Source organism: Dasypus novemcinctus, chromosome 12 (assembly GCF_030445035.2).
Source record: "Dasypus novemcinctus isolate mDasNov1 chromosome 12, mDasNov1.1.hap2, whole genome shotgun sequence".
NCBI classification, from domain to species: domain Eukaryota; kingdom Metazoa; phylum Chordata; class Mammalia; order Cingulata; family Dasypodidae; genus Dasypus; species Dasypus novemcinctus.
In genome coordinates this window covers 21,204,498-21,220,472 of record NC_080684.1, presented here as the reverse complement: position 1 = coordinate 21,220,472, position 15,975 = coordinate 21,204,498, and the positions used below count along the sequence as shown (strand labels likewise).

At 46.6% G+C, this 15,975-nt stretch overlaps 1 protein-coding gene and 1 long non-coding RNA gene across 2 annotated transcripts; one reads left to right on the top strand and one right to left on the bottom strand.

Annotated features, from left to right (window-relative positions):
- The first annotated feature begins 1,323 nt into the window (after positions 1-1,323).
- On the top strand, positions 1,324-5,148 carry LOC101436325 (tubulin alpha-1B chain). The gene is made up of 4 exons (XM_004446955.2): positions 1,324-1,495; positions 2,744-2,966; positions 3,108-3,256; positions 3,992-5,148. The coding sequence occupies exons 1-4, from the start codon at positions 1,493-1,495 to the stop codon at positions 4,970-4,972; spliced, it is 1,356 nt and encodes a 451-aa protein (XP_004447012.1). The 5' UTR covers positions 1,324-1,492; the 3' UTR covers positions 4,973-5,148.
- Positions 5,149-7,345: 2,197 nt separating this feature from the next.
- Positions 7,346-15,887, bottom strand: LOC131280564 (uncharacterized). The gene is made up of 4 exons (XR_009188197.2): positions 15,748-15,887; positions 13,517-13,601; positions 10,670-10,778; positions 7,346-10,535 (listed from the first exon to the last, which is right to left on the bottom strand). It is a non-coding gene; the product is annotated as an uncharacterized lncRNA (long non-coding RNA).
- Between the last annotated feature and the right edge of the window lie 88 nt (positions 15,888-15,975).

Here is a 15,975-nt window from a genome sequence, read left to right as displayed (position 1 = left end):
GAAACATATTTATAAAAAATAAATGAGATCTTCCTTGTTTGCTTGCCAGGCTCATACAGGTGAATATGAGCCTGGCAGGCAAATATACCCTTACGAAATATACACACGTCTATTGGTCTGAAATGAAAGGTGAAGACTTTATCAAATCTGCGTAAGGCGATAAATGAGTGTGAACTATGCCTTTTTACTGTCTTCTTTTAATCTTTTTGTCTTTGATACACCATCATTGGGAGGATACTTTGAATAGTTCATCTAATAACAGCAATAGGTTTGCATTAGGACCATTTTAAAACCACACCTCAACCCTAACCACCTTATGCATTCCCAAGGGTTAATATTATAGTTTATGGTCTTGGAATAGTTTTTAAAAATAGACAAAAAACTAGTCTATTTGTTCTCGAAGTTCTAATCAATTGATTATCTTGAGGTAACATGAAGCAGTCTTATTCACAAAATTAAATAGCACAAGGAATTCCTACTTCCTCATATTTTTCGTTGCCCGACAATTTCCTCCCTATGCCAGTGTTTGTCCTCACCTCCTCAATTCAGCTACTAGAGCTGACCCGTGTCTTTAAATCTCCCTTTTTGAAGGCTGCTGGGCTGTTGGGGTAAGTTGGTGGCTGAGGGCTGAACTGCGGCCTGCTCTGCCCTTCTAACAGCTTGAACGCTCAATCCATAGGACCCTTCTTAATCACTGAAATTGTACTATTTGCTTCCAATTTTTGGCACCTTTAGCTTAAAAAGTCGTTAGGGTAAACCAAATAAAATCGGTTATGTTTCCTAGCCTCGCGTCCTCCACATTGTCAGGTAAATACAGACTGCACTGCCTTCGAAGGAACGAAGGGAAAAGCCAACTCACTGACCATCTGCGGCAACCTGAAAACAGGCAGCTGAGCTACCCGGATCAGAAGTTTCTGCCTTCTACGATGCTTCCTCTTTTTAAAATAACTGCGTGGCCTGCTCAGGTCTCAGGGGCGGGGAACACGCAGGCCGGCCTGCCTCCTCCCTCCCGGACGCGGCCCCCGCGGCCCCGCGCCGCGCACTGCAGCAACCCGGGCCGCGGGGGGGGGCGCGGGGGGGGCGGGGGCCGCGGGGGGGGGGGAGGACGGGGGCCGCTGGGGGGGGCGGGGGCGCGGGGGCGCGGGGAGCGGGAGCGCGGGGGGGGGGACGGGGGCCGCGGGGGGCGCGGCGGGGGGCGCGGCGGGGGGCGCGGCGGGGGGGGCGCGGCGGGGGGGCGCGGGGGGGAGCGGGGCCGCGGGGCTGTCCCCGCCTCTGCGGCGGCCGCGGCGGGCGCCGAGTGGGCGCGCCGGGCCGGGGCGGGGCTCTCGGCCGCAGCACCGCCCATGGCCGCCGCCCTCCCCCGGCGGCTACTTAAGCGGTTCCGGCCGCCCCCGCCTCAGTGCGTTACTTACCTCGACTCTTAGCTTGTCGGGGACGGTAACCGGGACCCGCGTCTGCTCCTGTCGCCTTCGCCTTCCATCCCGTAGCCACCATGGTAAGTGCGCCGCGCGCCTCGCTCGGCAGAACAGGGAAAAGCGAGCCGGGGAGGCCGAGAGGGCCTCCAGCTTCCCCAAGGGCGGGACCAGCGCCGGCCATGAGGAGGGGAAAAGACGAGGCGCGAGGGCGACGGCGGGCGAGATGAAGCCCGGGTCTGTGGAGAGCTGCTGGGGCCGGGAGAGATGGACCCCGCCCCGTTTTCCGCTCGCATTCGGGGAGCGGATGGCGGAGCGGGCTCCCGTGCCACGGTTGGGCCTCTCTTTGGGCCTTCAACACCCAGGCGCGGCGCCCCGGCTCGGGTTCTAGGCGCGGCCATCTTTTGCCCCGCACGCCCATCCCCCACCCCGTCCCGGGTCCTCGGCGGGCGCGCGCCCGCTCTCCCGCCCTCACTTCCTCAGCGCGGAAAGCGGGGGCGGAGAGGAGACAAAAGCGCACGCGCGACCGTTATTTCCCGCCAGTAAGCGGCGGGAAACAGTCTGCGCGCGTGCGCGCTGGGGGAGGGGGCTGCGGCTGGAGGGCGTGTCTCTGCCCGCAGTGTTCTCTCTTCGTACACGCAGCTCAGTGCGGGCGGGGTTCCTAGGCGGTGTGCTGCAGTATGCTAGCTAGTACAGAGGGAGTTGCCTTCTAACAGCCTGTAGAGCCCACCTGTCCGTCCCTGGCCACCCAGCTGCGTTAAGAATGCTTGTGGGAGCAGGTGGTGGGGATGAGGGATTTTGAGGGAACAGAAATAGGATCTTGGTCCAGATCTGGGCGGCTGATAATCCCCTGCTGAGCCCTGACAGATGTGAAGGTGCTAAGCTTAACCGAACGCCTGCAGGGAGGGGAGAGTGGGTGATGACGTGTCCGTTGCGGGCATCTGCAGCTGCGCGGCCCTGGCGGCTGCAGGGGCGCGCGCACCCTAAATTGCTCATTCATCCTGGGCCGCAGAGCTCCGCCCCTCGTCCCTGCAGCACATTCCTCTGCAGTGCTCTGACAATGTGCTTCCTGTGCTGGGAGCTGCCGGGAAATCTGGCCACCTGGTCTGAATTGGGATCCTGGGGCCAGAGCACTGGACAGATGGCTTCCTCTTAATCTTGGTGCTTCAAAGGAGGAAGCTGAGACTAAGCTCTCTTGATCTGGAAAGGGGTCTTACCGAGTAAGGAGTTGGATATTAAAATATTATAGATTTAAAAAGTATAACTGTGCCTACAAATAAGAATTTACTATACAGGAAACAGAGAATAAATTGTTTTTTTCCTTCTCACAGCGTGAGTGCATCTCCATCCACGTCGGCCAGGCTGGTGTCCAGATTGGCAATGCCTGCTGGGAGCTCTACTGCCTGGAACACGGCATCCAGCCCGATGGCCAGATGCCAAGTGACAAGACCATTGGGGGAGGAGATGACTCCTTCAACACCTTCTTCAGTGAGACCGGCGCTGGCAAGCATGTGCCCAGGGCAGTGTTTGTAGACCTGGAACCCACAGTCATTGGTGAGTTGAACTTAGTAGCCCACGTGAGCTCCTAGGGGTCTGGGACAGGAGGTCTGTCCTGGGGCTCCACCGATGCCCTCCAGGGTGAAGTCGGCGTGTGCGGGTTGTGGGTGACGGGTGGTGCTTTGTTTTTCTTTCCAGATGAAGTTCGCACTGGCACCTACCGCCAGCTCTTCCACCCTGAGCAGCTCATCACAGGCAAGGAAGATGCTGCCAATAACTATGCCCGCGGGCATTACACCATCGGCAAGGAGATCATCGACCTGGTTCTGGACAGAATTCGCAAACTGGTAAGTTTATTCTCAGGAATATACAGTAAATGAGCCCTCAGGAAGACATCAAAATAAATGCTGGGGTTTGTTTTTTCTTTTCAAACATAGAATTGAAATGTAATAGAGATTAATTATTCCTGTAGTGTTTTGTTTTTTTAATTCAATTTTAAAATGGATGATTTGTGTCTTTTTTTTTAAGTATTAATGAAGTTTTTTTTTTAAAAAAGATTTATTTATTTATTTAATTTCCCCCCCTCCCCTGGTTGTCTGTTCTTGGTGTCTATTTGCTGCGTCTTGTTTCTTTGTCCGCTTCTGTTGTCGTCAGCGGCACGGGAAGTGTGGGCGGCGCCATTCCTGGGCAGGCTGCTCTTTCTTTTCACGCTGGGCGGCTTTCCTCACGGGCGCACTCCTTGCGCGTGGGGCTCCCCCACGCGGGGGACACCCCTGTGTGGCACGGCACTCCCTGCGCTCATCAGCACTGCGCATGGCCAGCTCCACACGGGTCAAGGAGGCCCAGGGTTTGAACCGCGGACCTCCCATATGGTAGACGGACGTCCTAACCACTGGGCCAAAGTCCGCTTCCCTTAATGAAATTTTTAAAATTAAGAAATGCTGAATAATTCCATGGTGATCTGCATTTTAAAAAGCGTTTGTCAAAATAAAATCTCAACACTTAGATATGAAAGGTGCAAATAACATTATGCTTATATCACAAAGAGTAATAACTATCTCTTCTATTCTCTTTTCTAACAGGCCGACCAGTGCACAGGGCTTCAGGGCTTCTTGGTTTTCCACAGCTTTGGTGGGGGAACGGGTTCTGGGTTCACCTCCCTGCTGATGGAACGCCTTTCTGTTGATTACGGCAAGAAGTCCAAGCTGGAGTTCTCCATTTACCCAGCCCCCCAGGTCTCCACGGCTGTGGTCGAGCCCTACAATTCCATCCTCACCACCCACACCACCCTGGAGCACTCAGATTGTGCCTTCATGGTAGACAATGAGGCCATCTATGACATCTGTCGCAGAAATCTTGATATTGAGCGCCCAACCTACACCAACCTTAACCGCCTTATTAGCCAGATTGTGTCCTCCATCACAGCCTCCCTCAGGTTCGATGGTGCCCTGAATGTAGATCTGACGGAATTCCAGACCAACCTGGTGCCCTATCCCCGCATCCACTTTCCTCTGGCCACATACGCCCCTGTCATCTCTGCTGAGAAAGCCTACCATGAGCAGCTTTCTGTAGCAGAGATCACCAATGCTTGCTTTGAGCCGGCCAACCAGATGGTGAAATGCGACCCTCGCCACGGTAAATACATGGCCTGCTGCCTGTTGTACCGGGGCGACGTGGTTCCCAAAGACGTCAATGCTGCCATTGCCACCATCAAGACCAAGCGTAGCATCCAGTTTGTGGACTGGTGTCCCACTGGCTTCAAGGTCGGCATTAATTACCAGCCTCCCACTGTGGTTCCTGGTGGCGACCTGGCCAAGGTGCAGCGAGCTGTGTGTATGCTGAGCAACACCACAGCCATTGCTGAGGCCTGGGCTCGCCTGGACCACAAGTTTGACCTGATGTACGCCAAGCGTGCCTTTGTCCACTGGTACGTGGGGGAGGGAATGGAGGAAGGAGAGTTTTCTGAGGCCCGTGAGGACATGGCTGCCCTAGAGAAGGATTATGAGGAGGTTGGTGTAGATTCTGTTGAAGGAGAAGGTGAGGAAGAAGGAGAAGAATATTAGTACCCATTTCTCAGCCCTACAGCATGTCTCACTCCCAGTACTTCAGCTTCTCCATTAGCTGACAAGGCATTTAAGCTCTCTGGTTAGCTTGTCTACACTTGATTGTGATCATGTCTTATTTTTCCATGTGTATCTGTAAAGTTTTCAATCATGTCTCAGTAAATGCTTTAAGAAAAGTGTTTTGACTCCTGTGCTTTTTCTAAAAGTACCTTGATTTCTACAATTCTGGGTGTGCCGTCATTCATCTTCACCTGGCAGGTAGGATCTCTGTAACAGTGGTAATAGCAAGGACCCCAGTTCCTGCCTTAATGTACTGTGGGGAAAGGAGAATACTGGACTAGAAAAGCAACCTGGTTTCTAATGCTGATCTGTTATTACCTCAACCTTTTCATTCGGTGCTTGGAAAAATGGCTTATTTAAATTTAGTTCAATTAGTTTTTAATATCCTGTGATTATATGACGGCTGCCTAAAGGGGCCTGTCAACCTGTCAAAATGAATAGGAAAAGTTGACTAGAGGAATGTATTTTGTTGTTAAGAGCTGTTTTTCCAGGCCCATAATAATGGGAGGGGATACGTTTGCAGAACCAGAGTTCATAGTGACCAATAAAGGTCCTGCAATAGGAGAAAACTTACACATTGAAGACTAATGGGCCATATGCATTGGTGGAAAAAGACTACATTATTTGGCTCTGCAACAATGTTGAGCAAGGCAAAATGTTAATATGGCTAACCTGGGGGTAGGTGCAGCAACAATGTTGAAGGAAAAATGTTAACATGGCAAACCTGGGGGTAGGTGCATGAGTGTTTACTATTTAATTAAATTGTCTATTGCTACATAAACAGATTACCCAAGAATTTTGTGGCTTATAATGTGTATAATTCATAACAGTTTCTGGGAGTCTGGAATTTGGGAGCAGCTCAGTGGGATGGTTCTGTCTCGATTTCTCATAAATCAGGTTGCACTCACAGTGTTCACTTGATGCTACAGTCATCTGAAAACTTGACTGGGTTGAAGGCTCTGCTTCCAAAATGGCTCACTTGTTTTCTGGTGGTAAGTGCTGCTTGATCACAGGTGGCCTTGGTTCTTCACCACGTGGATCTTTCCATAGGCTGCCTAAGTATCTTCACGGCATGACAGTTGGCTTCCGGCAGGGTGAGTGAGACACGGAGAACAAGGTGGAAGCTACAGTGTCACTTATGACCTAACTTCAACAGTCACTCATTTCTACAATATTCTATTCATTACACATTAGTCCTATTCAATGTCAGAGGAGACTACGATGGTCAGAGGTGAGAATCATCGGGATTATATATAAAACCCTAAGGTGTAATGGTTATGCTGAATAGAACAGTACCACAATTAATCATGTTCTGTATATTTGAAATGCTTTTTTAAACAAAACATTTAGAGGGAAGGGGTTTTCCATTTCCTATTATTCAAACCTGAATTTCAATATTTTTGGTTGCTTTTTAAAGTTACCCTCCTTTAGGACAGGTACCTCCCATCTACCTCCGCTGAACTATCCCCTTTATACCCTAATTATTTGGTTACTGTGCAACTTGCTGTCCATATTCAGAATTTCCTTCTGTCCCCTCTGTTCCCAATTGTCTTATAAATCAAGATAATGACTAATAGCTATAGTCAAAGCCTTGGGTGACATGAGATACCAGTATCTCATGGGGACACGAGGGGGAGTGGGCCTGATTATAATGATATCCTGAGGCAGCCAGGAAATGCCAGTGAGATCAGGGTCTAATTATCTACATTTCTGCCCCACCAGCAAGCACAGTGCCTGGTAATGCTTATGGCCCACAGAATGTTCCAAGGGATCTAAAATATTAATAAATGCTTATTTCCCTCAAGGCAGATTCTTTGTTGTTCTATATAAAATTAAACCCTAGGGTTTTGTAAAATTCATTCCCCTTCTAGACCCAGGACTCTTCAAACACCTCCTGAGAAGCTGAATTTCAGAGTGGAGAGGCCCAGTAAAGACAGACACCTGCCTAGCCTCTGGTTCTGTCACTAGTCGGGTCCCCATAATCCTCTGAGTCTATTTTCCCTTTTGCACCATTCTGCTTTTCTTAGAGGACTGTGGTAAGGAGAGGGATACAATCTGGAAGGATCTGTGAGCTTAGAGATGAATGGGCATACTTGGAAGATGAGGGGCAGGACACTTCAGGACTTGACAATTTGGCTTAGCTGGACTCCAGAGTCACTGCCAAGGAAGTATGAGTCATTGCTTCAGAAAACAAATAGAAATAAAAATAAGAAAAAGCCCAAGGAGCTTTAAGAGACGGTAAGGACAATAATAATAACAATGGTAACCTTAACTACATCAACATCTCCAACTTACAGACACTCCCCCCCCCCTTTTTTTTTCAAACACCAGAATGCTTATGCCTTTATACCCAGCTTTCTTAACTTCCTTGAGGTCGTGTTAAAATGGGAAGAGTGCAGTGCCTTGTCTTACAGATGAGAGGATGAATTGGTAGGGAAGAAGGGAAGTGATGCCACCCCCTATCTTGTAGGACCAGTTGCCTTAAATCTTGCCTACCATAGGTTAGAGGGAACAGGGGTTTTTCAGCCAGGGCTCGAGCAAGGGATGAGGAAGGAGCACCCTTACCTGGAGATGCCGTTTTCCCCTCCCAATCACATAGATTCCTGGCAAATTTCTTAGTGCCCTGCAGATGGCACCACTGACAAGGAGTTCTCTGCCCAGAAGCACTAAGCTCAGATTTGTGAACTCTGCCCTAGCTGTCACCTTGGAGCTGAACCTGAGAAGATGCTCGACAAACAGGAAGTGACTGACTCGGCACCCCTGGCATTCACACTTACATTATTTTTATTCTGTCCATTCCTGGCCTCATGCTAGGCCCTTGTGAATCAGGTAGCCACAGGATACCGCACACCGAAGCTTCCTGGCCTTGGCTCCCAATTCTAGGATATTTCCCCAGGATGGGAAGACGGGATAAAAACATGGCCTTGGGGTCAACCAAGTAGTAAGGATGTTGCCAGTTCAGTCGGAATTCAGTATTGATCAGAAAGTCAATAACCACCTAATGACATGGTATCATCATGCAAGTCGTGATATTGTGTTGCTAAGGACGGCTTCCTCCTTTCTGCCATCTGGTCCATAAACCAAAATAAATGCCCTACCCCACACTCTCCTAACTGATCGACCCGTCTCCCAACGGACATCTACTGTATGCTACTGTGTCCAACTGTGATGGAATCAAGTTCATCACCTTATTCCTGCCTGGGTCCTTCAAACACACTCTTCCCTCTGCCAGTTATACTCCTGCCACACACTCCACACACACACACACACATACCTTTGCCCAGTTAACTCATACTTTTCTTTTTTTTTTTAACTTTATTTTGTACATTTAATAATTGAAAATTAATACTTTTCTTTAAATGACAAATCAAATGTCACCTCTTCAGGCACTTGGAGAGTAGGTCAAATAGACCAGGTTCCCCATTACATATTTCCACAGACACTTTTGCTTTTCTCTCATAGCTTTTACCATATTTTGTAATTATATATTTATTTTTTGTGATTATTTAATTAATGTATTTCTCTCTCATCTGATTTTATAAGCTCCATGTCTATTTTTCTTACCACTGTGTCACCAATACCTAGTTCGGGAGGCACTCAATAAATATTCCAAGAATTGTGAGAGGAGTGTGTATAGCTCAGTGGATTGAGTGCCTGCTTCCCATACACAGGGCCCTGGGTTCAACCCCTGGTACCTCCTAAAAAAAAATTAATTGTGGCCAAGGGCAGATTCAAACTTTTAACACTGAAAGCTAGAAGTGATTGATACTCCACTGCCTTGCCCTTTTCAGTCTAAGCCCAGACCCAAATTTCTAGGGTGCCTCAGGAAGAGACCTATAGGGTGGACAGCAACGTCAAATGGAGGTAGATGGGAAAGTTTCTGCCCTGTTCTAAGTTTCTTCATAAAGAAGATCCTTTAGCCTCCCTCTGGCCCAGGTCTAATATCTCAATATACGGGCTTGCAAGAACTTCTGATAGCTCACAATAACCAAATGAATGCATGCCATGAGCCAAAGGTGACTTAGCTGCCAGAACAGCCTATTGTCATCTTAGCTATTCCTTTTACTCAAAAGTTCCCACTATCTTCTTCACTGGTCATCCTACTATGTAATCCATTATTCACTTCTGGGTACCTCATCTCAAAAAGGACAAATTCAAAAGTATTTCCTCCAAGGGATGGGTGGAGAGGAAAGAGGTCCTGGGCAGAGTAACTCAGGCAACTAAAGATGTTCAGTTTAGAAAAGAGAAACCAGATGAAGGGGTGCTGTCCAGAAGTGACAGCAGCCTTATCTCTCAAAACCCTAGAGGGGTAACAGAAGTGGCTCAAGTAATTGGGCACCACCCTCCCACATGAAAGGCCCCAGGTTCGGTTCCCAGTACCTCCTAAAAAAAAGGATGAGCAGACACAAGGAGCAGACAGCAAAGGCAAACAAAGACAGGGGGAGGAGGATAAATAAATTAAAATTAAAATTAAAAATCACCTCTAGAGGGCCCAGCAAAGGGTGGTGTTATGGACTGGATTGCGTTCCCCAAAAAAGATATGTTCAAGTCCTAACACTTGGTCCCATGAATATGACCCCATTTGCTAATAGGACCTTTGGAGAGGTTATTAGTTAAGATGTAAGCCAAACTGGATTAAGGTGGGCCCTAATCCAATACGACTGGTGTCCTTACAAGGAGAGGCAATTTGGACACTGTAAACAGGGGACAGAAGAGACACAGCAAGGCAGAGGGAGCTGATCATGTGATGGAGGCAGAGACTGAGTTACGTCACAAGCCAAAGCACATCGTGGATTGCCAGTCACCACCGACCACTATAGACTTCAGAGGATGCATGGCCCTGCTGACACATTGATCCTGACATCCAGCTTCCAGAACTGTGAAACAATAAGTTTCTATTGTTTAAGCCAAGTAGACTGTAGTACTTTACTACAAAGGCCCTGGCAAACTAAGAGAAGTGGGAAAGAACAAACACTGTAGCTCACTTCCTAATAATTAACTAGGACCAGCAATGGACCAGCATGTCACCCATGTAGTAAAAGGCAAATAGGTAGACCACATGATTTCTAAGTTCCCTCTCATTCCCAGAGTCTACAATTTCACAATTCTTTCCTGCTGTCTTAAGCCAATCTTTCATTATAACTATTCTCGCAAACATTTTTGGAGGTGTCAGAGATAGGTAGGGACAAAAGAATATAATCTCTCTGACCAAGTTTCTTAAACCCTTCTCTGCCCACCTCCCCACCAACAGAAAATTCTCAGATCCAGAGAGGTCTTGCCTAAAGGGAACTCCTGGTTTTCTGGCTTCCCTGGCATCCTGGACATGAGGCAATTCCAAAGTCTCTGGCTCACAGTAATTCCCAACAGAGAGAAGTAAGTAGGTTTAAAACTTATAGTATGTTCACCTCATAGCTAGATGAGCACTTCCTGAAGTCCCAGGAACAAAACCACCCTGACGGTAGTCTTGGAGTGAGCGGGGACTTTTCTGTACTTACTGTATTTTCTGTGGGAAAATCAGGACACATGGTAAGCAAGAATAAAATTAAAATAATTTATAATCTGAGTGAACATTTCTGAAATATTGAAAGAAAAGGACAACTTTCCCTAATCCCCACCACCCTGCCCCACCCCAGTCACCTCTGAGAGTGAGTGCCCCTGGGTCTCCTGCCTGTTCCTCTCACGGTGCTGTTTAGCAATAAATCTTCACCTTCAGATGTCCCCACAAAGAAGAGCAGAAGAGTAAGCCCTATAGATACAGATGAATGGGAGTCTCAAGTTCACATTTTTAAAAAAGATTTATTTTATTTATTTATCCCCCCTTCCCCCCTTCCCCCCCCCCCCCCCGCCATTGCTTGCACTCACTGTCTGCTCATCTTTTTAGGAGGAACCAGGAACTGAACCAAGAATTCCCATGTGGTAGGCAGGCACCCAACTGCTTCAGCCACATCCACTTCCCTCAAGTTCACATTTGAGCTCTCTACTACACTGAGTTCCTAAGCAGTAGAGTAATTAGGAGAATGTGTGTGGGCACTAAGTTGCACTAAGAAGCAACAGAAGAATATTGGGAAAAAGAGGTTTGAGATAGGACAGGCTGGGTTCAAATCCCAACTCTACCACTTACTACTGTAAATCCTTGAGCAAGTTACTTAATCTCTTCAGAGTCCTCATCTTACAAAAAAAAATAAAAGTCTATTTTGTAGGGTCCTTGTGGCATTGAATAAATTAATCTGTGTAAAGTATCTGTTAGTACTTAGCACTTAGTACAGTCTCAGTCTGGGTAATGTCCCTTCCCTGTATTATTTGAAGACATTGAAATTTATCTACCCCATGTGGCCCCTTCCCTACTAAGAATCGATAACTCATCTCCTGGACAGATAAAATCCACAAACATTGTTTGTTTACCACGAGAACTGGGTTAAACACTGGGGTTAGAAGGAGGGTGTGTGTGAATTAGAAGCCAAAAATAAGTTTTCAGCCCTCAAGGAGGGGAGAGAAGACACATAAATGACACATAAATGAAGGTAAAGTTAAACAATACCAAAGAATTAAATAATAGCAAATAATGAATGTCATGAGACAGTACAGACATGGTTAACTGTTTCTCACCCCCTGAACTATACAGATGGGTGTTGCCTTAAGCATTTAGAGGAAGTAGAAATCTCTTTAGGAAAAGATTTGAGAAAAGATAATTTGGGTGGTGTCTTGGAGGTGGATAGGATTTGGAAGGAGGGAGATTTGGTAAATTTTTAAAATATATTGTGTAGTGTTTTTAAGTGGTAATTCAGTTAAGAGAGGTGCCTTCAGCAATTCTAAACACCGTTGGAAAGAAAGGTATGCTTCCAATGGATTTGTAAACAAGGGCTCGAGGACTTGTGAGCACATACTTCCGATTGTTGGTAGACCCCTGTGGCAGGTGGTATTGTTTACGAATTCCAAAAATAGATACTGGCTTGTGTTTGTAAACTGGTCTGTTTTTCTGGGCATGTAAAATTGCATTAAATTCAGAGGTTTCATTTTTACTTCATTAAATTATGATTAGGGTTTTGATTCGGCCACATCAGCAGGATGTTGACTCACAAAGAAAATGACATGGCAGAGGACAGAGTTTGAATTTTGATGCTGGAGCCCTGGGAAGTAACACATGAAGAAGAAGAACACACAGAGAAGCAGATAAATGAGGAAAGAGAGAAGGCTCCATTAGACACGGCAGAGGCCCGGGGAAGAGAGACATGTCATTTGCCTGATAGTTTATAGCTGGCCTTGTGGAAAGAGCAGAGCAGTTGAGCCTCGAAAGAAACAAGCCCCAGGAGAGAAGAGCCTTATACCAGCCTACAGCTGAGAACAGAAGAAGCTGGAACCACGGAACCTTAAGAGGAAGGAAGACTGAACACTTGCAGATGTTGACAGCCACGCTACTCTAACATGTGGCCAACAACTTTGGGTGAGAAAATGCCTCTTATGGTACCCTGAGTTGGACTCTTTAGGGCCCTGTGACTGTAAGCTTTTACCCCAAATAAACACCCTTTATAAAAGCCAACAGAGGTCTGATACTTTGCATCAGCATCCTTTTGGCTGGCTAATATATGCCCAAACTACTTTCTCTAGGTAGTCTGCTAGATTCTTTCTCTCTATTCTGAGCTTAAGCTTGTATTATACTGCACAGTTCCAAACTAATTTACTGAGAGTTTGTCTTTTAAAGTTTGCTTCCATTGTACACATCTGTGCATTGTGGATAAGTCTTCAAGCAGACTTATCCTGTTCACCAATTGTAAGAATCAAATGTCATAGATGTAATAGTAATAGGTATAATAGTCTGTGATTCAGGTTCTGTCGCATTAATTTGTAAATTGTAAAGGATCATGAACATTAGATGTAGTAGATTTGGAAGCAATCTAAGGGGCCTTCTCATTTTGCAGATGAGAAAACTGAGGCTGAGAGAGAGAACGTGATTAGCCTTAATGACAGCGCTCTCGTGCTTGTTAGCAGTGCCACCGTCTTTTCTCACTACATTTGTAATATTTGAGTGCCTACCATGCATTAAGCACCTGGCTAGGGGCTAAGGAAATAATCCTGATCAAGACAGACATGATTCTTTCCCTTGAGGAGCCAAACAAATACAAAGCAAATATAATAGGGCAACCTACAACAGATAATATGACAGAAATAGGTGGCTTTAGATTACACAGTGGGGGAAGACTTCTCTGAGGAGGTAACATTGAAGCTCAAGCCTGAAGGCCATTGGAGCCAGACAAAAGTGAAGTGGGAAGAAAGAGAAGGGGAGAACTCTTCCAGAGAGAGGAGACAGCAAGCATAGAAACCTAAGGTGGGAATGAGCTTGGCAGGGTCTAAAAACTGACTAAAGAACAGGCTGAGGATGGTGCTGAGCTGGAGCAGAGCAGAGGAGATGGATCATGGATCACAAACGCCAATGCCCAGCTGGCCAGACAATGTACATGAAATAAGTGGTGGGCTGTAAGGACTTACCCAAGTGATAGATAGGTGGTCGGAAAGGCTGGAGCACATTCTGCCTCATTTACAGAAGCTATGTATATACAAGCATATCTTCTATCTATTTAAGAGAGAAAAAATCTCAATTTTTAAAGGGCCATCTCCTGATTTTTAAATGTTGGCTCAAATTTTGTTTAAAAACAAAACAAAACTCTGAGAGCCAAGCAAAACATAGCCTATCAAATTCAGTTGAAAAGCCACCATTTTGCAATCTCTTGAGAGCCTTTTAGACTACTTCAAGGCAGATGAATTTTTAAGTGCAAATAGACTGCTTTTGAGGGATCATAAGCTGGGACAAGATTTGACTTGTGTTTTAATAGATCATTAAAGCACATTGCCTCTTTCAGTTGAGATAAAAATCTACAAAGAAGGGTTAAGCCCCAGAGCTCTATCTGCCTCTCACCTACAATTTCCCCAGGGCAGGGCATTAAGCCATTCATTTATCTTCTCAAAACTTGACTGACACCTAAAATATTAAAAGATATTCACTTTCTCCACCTCGATGCTAAAATTTCTTCTATTACTGGTCACAATAGTTTTATAGTAGAATATCAGTGAGTCCACTCTAGTCCATATTTTATCCCTCCATTCTGTGGACCCTGGGATGGTGATGTCCTCTCCACCTCTAGATCAAGAGGGGGCTTAGATTCCACACAGATGATGGATGCAGTTGTAGGCACTCTTGATTCTCTGGTGTGGTGGTTGACCATCTTCACCTCCCTGTTAGCTGACCTGGATAAGACCAACAAACCAGAGAGTAGGAGTCGCCACTCTACTGAGGTTCAGGGCCCAGCTGGCACATGGGCAGTCCAGAGATTCAATATTCTACTATAAAACTATTGTGACCAGTAATAGAAGAAACTTTAGCATGGAGATGGAGAAAGTGGCCACCGTATTTGCTGAGGGCAGGGAGAAGGAAGTAGAGATGTGCTGTGGGGGAATTTTGGGGATTTTGAGTTGTTCTAAATGACATTTCAGGGTCAGATGCTGGACTTTATATATCATTCCATAACCCACTGAATGTACTGGGGGAGTGTGAACGACAGAGTAAACTATTATCTATGTAGTACAGCAGTGCCCCAAAATGTGTTCACCAAGTGCGATGAGTGTGCCACAGTGTTGGAGGAGGTTGTTGGTGTGGGAGGACTGCGGTAGGGGGTAGGGAGTATACGGTAACCTCTTATATTTTTTAACATAACTTTTTTTTGTGATGTATATATCTTCAAAAAAAAATACAATTTACAAAGTGATGAGGGTGGTGGGGAGTGGGTTATGTGGGAACCTCTTACATTTTTTGTTTTTTATGTTTAAATGTAACGTTCCTTGTGATCTATTAACTTTAATTTTAAAAAAAACAATAGAGAAAAAAAAAAGGATATTCAGTAGGCCCAAGCCACCTCCCTGTGCTCTCACTTCCTCCAAGCAGAGCCTGTTCTCTTTTCTTTGTAACTGTCTCTACCCAGGCTCCCCGTTGGAGTTCTGTTCACCCCTAGCTCAGTTGCCAAGAGGGAAACCGGCCCTTCAGGATCTCTCACTATCTTGCTATCACCGAAGACAAGTATGTGTATTATTTTTGTTTCCCAAGGTTCTACTGCAAACACCGGGGAAACAGAAAGCGGATAAAAGTAACTTGCCCCCAAAAGGTTACAAAGGGTACAGAACTATTCCGTTGTTAACGATTCTGGCCCCCGCCTCTTGCTCAGATAGTAACTGGGTGCTATCTAGGCCGGGAGCATGGGGCTTTTACTCTTCAGTATGTCTTAAGAACTCGGCCCTTCTTTCGATTGTCCCCATTCTGCTCCCTCCAATTTAAAGGACTTCTTGAAATCCTTCATGAAGCCCACGAAGATGGGACTTACAAATAGTACTGACAACCTCTCGCTATTTCCTAAGCTCTAAAATCCTAAACAAAACCTTCCTCGGAGGGTTGTTGTGACGTTAGAATGAGAGAAAATCCATCAAGTGAGTGGCACATAGTAGATGGCCAGCTGAAGTTTGACTCGGCGGCCTCACTCAGGAATCACTCCCGGTGGGTCTTTGCTCCAAAGTTTCAGGAGGAGATTTCTGTAATTGTCTCTCCACCAAAGAGACTGAATAAGAAATGAGGGAAAACTGGCGGCGCCCTGCCCTCCCCGTTCCGCCCCCCGGGGTCCCCGAACACCCCAACACAAACGCTTTCAGCAAACGCTGCAACTGGACAGAGGTACCTTCCAGAACCCCCATGGTGGTCTCACATCCTGCTTGGCTGGCCTCATCCAAATGGTTCATTTATCCAGGTCGAACCAAAAGAAAATGTTAACAAACCGCTAAACGTCGCCATCCTTTCCTCCATAGCGGGAGGCGGAGACAGTTGCTACGTCTTAGACCGAGCACCAGCAGGTCCGAAAGGTCCCGCCTCCTTCCACTCAGGCAAGCCTACCAGTGCTCCTTCAGCG

Bases quoted from the DNA above. Each gene is read 5' to 3' on its own strand.
- LOC101436325 (XM_004446955.2), top strand. The intron at 2,967-3,107 runs GTGAGTTGAACT...TTTTCTTTCCAG, and splicing joins CCTGGAACCCACAGTCATTG to ATGAAGTTCGCACTGGCACC. The intron at 3,257-3,991 runs GTAAGTTTATTC...CTTTTCTAACAG, and splicing joins TGGACAGAATTCGCAAACTG to GCCGACCAGTGCACAGGGCT.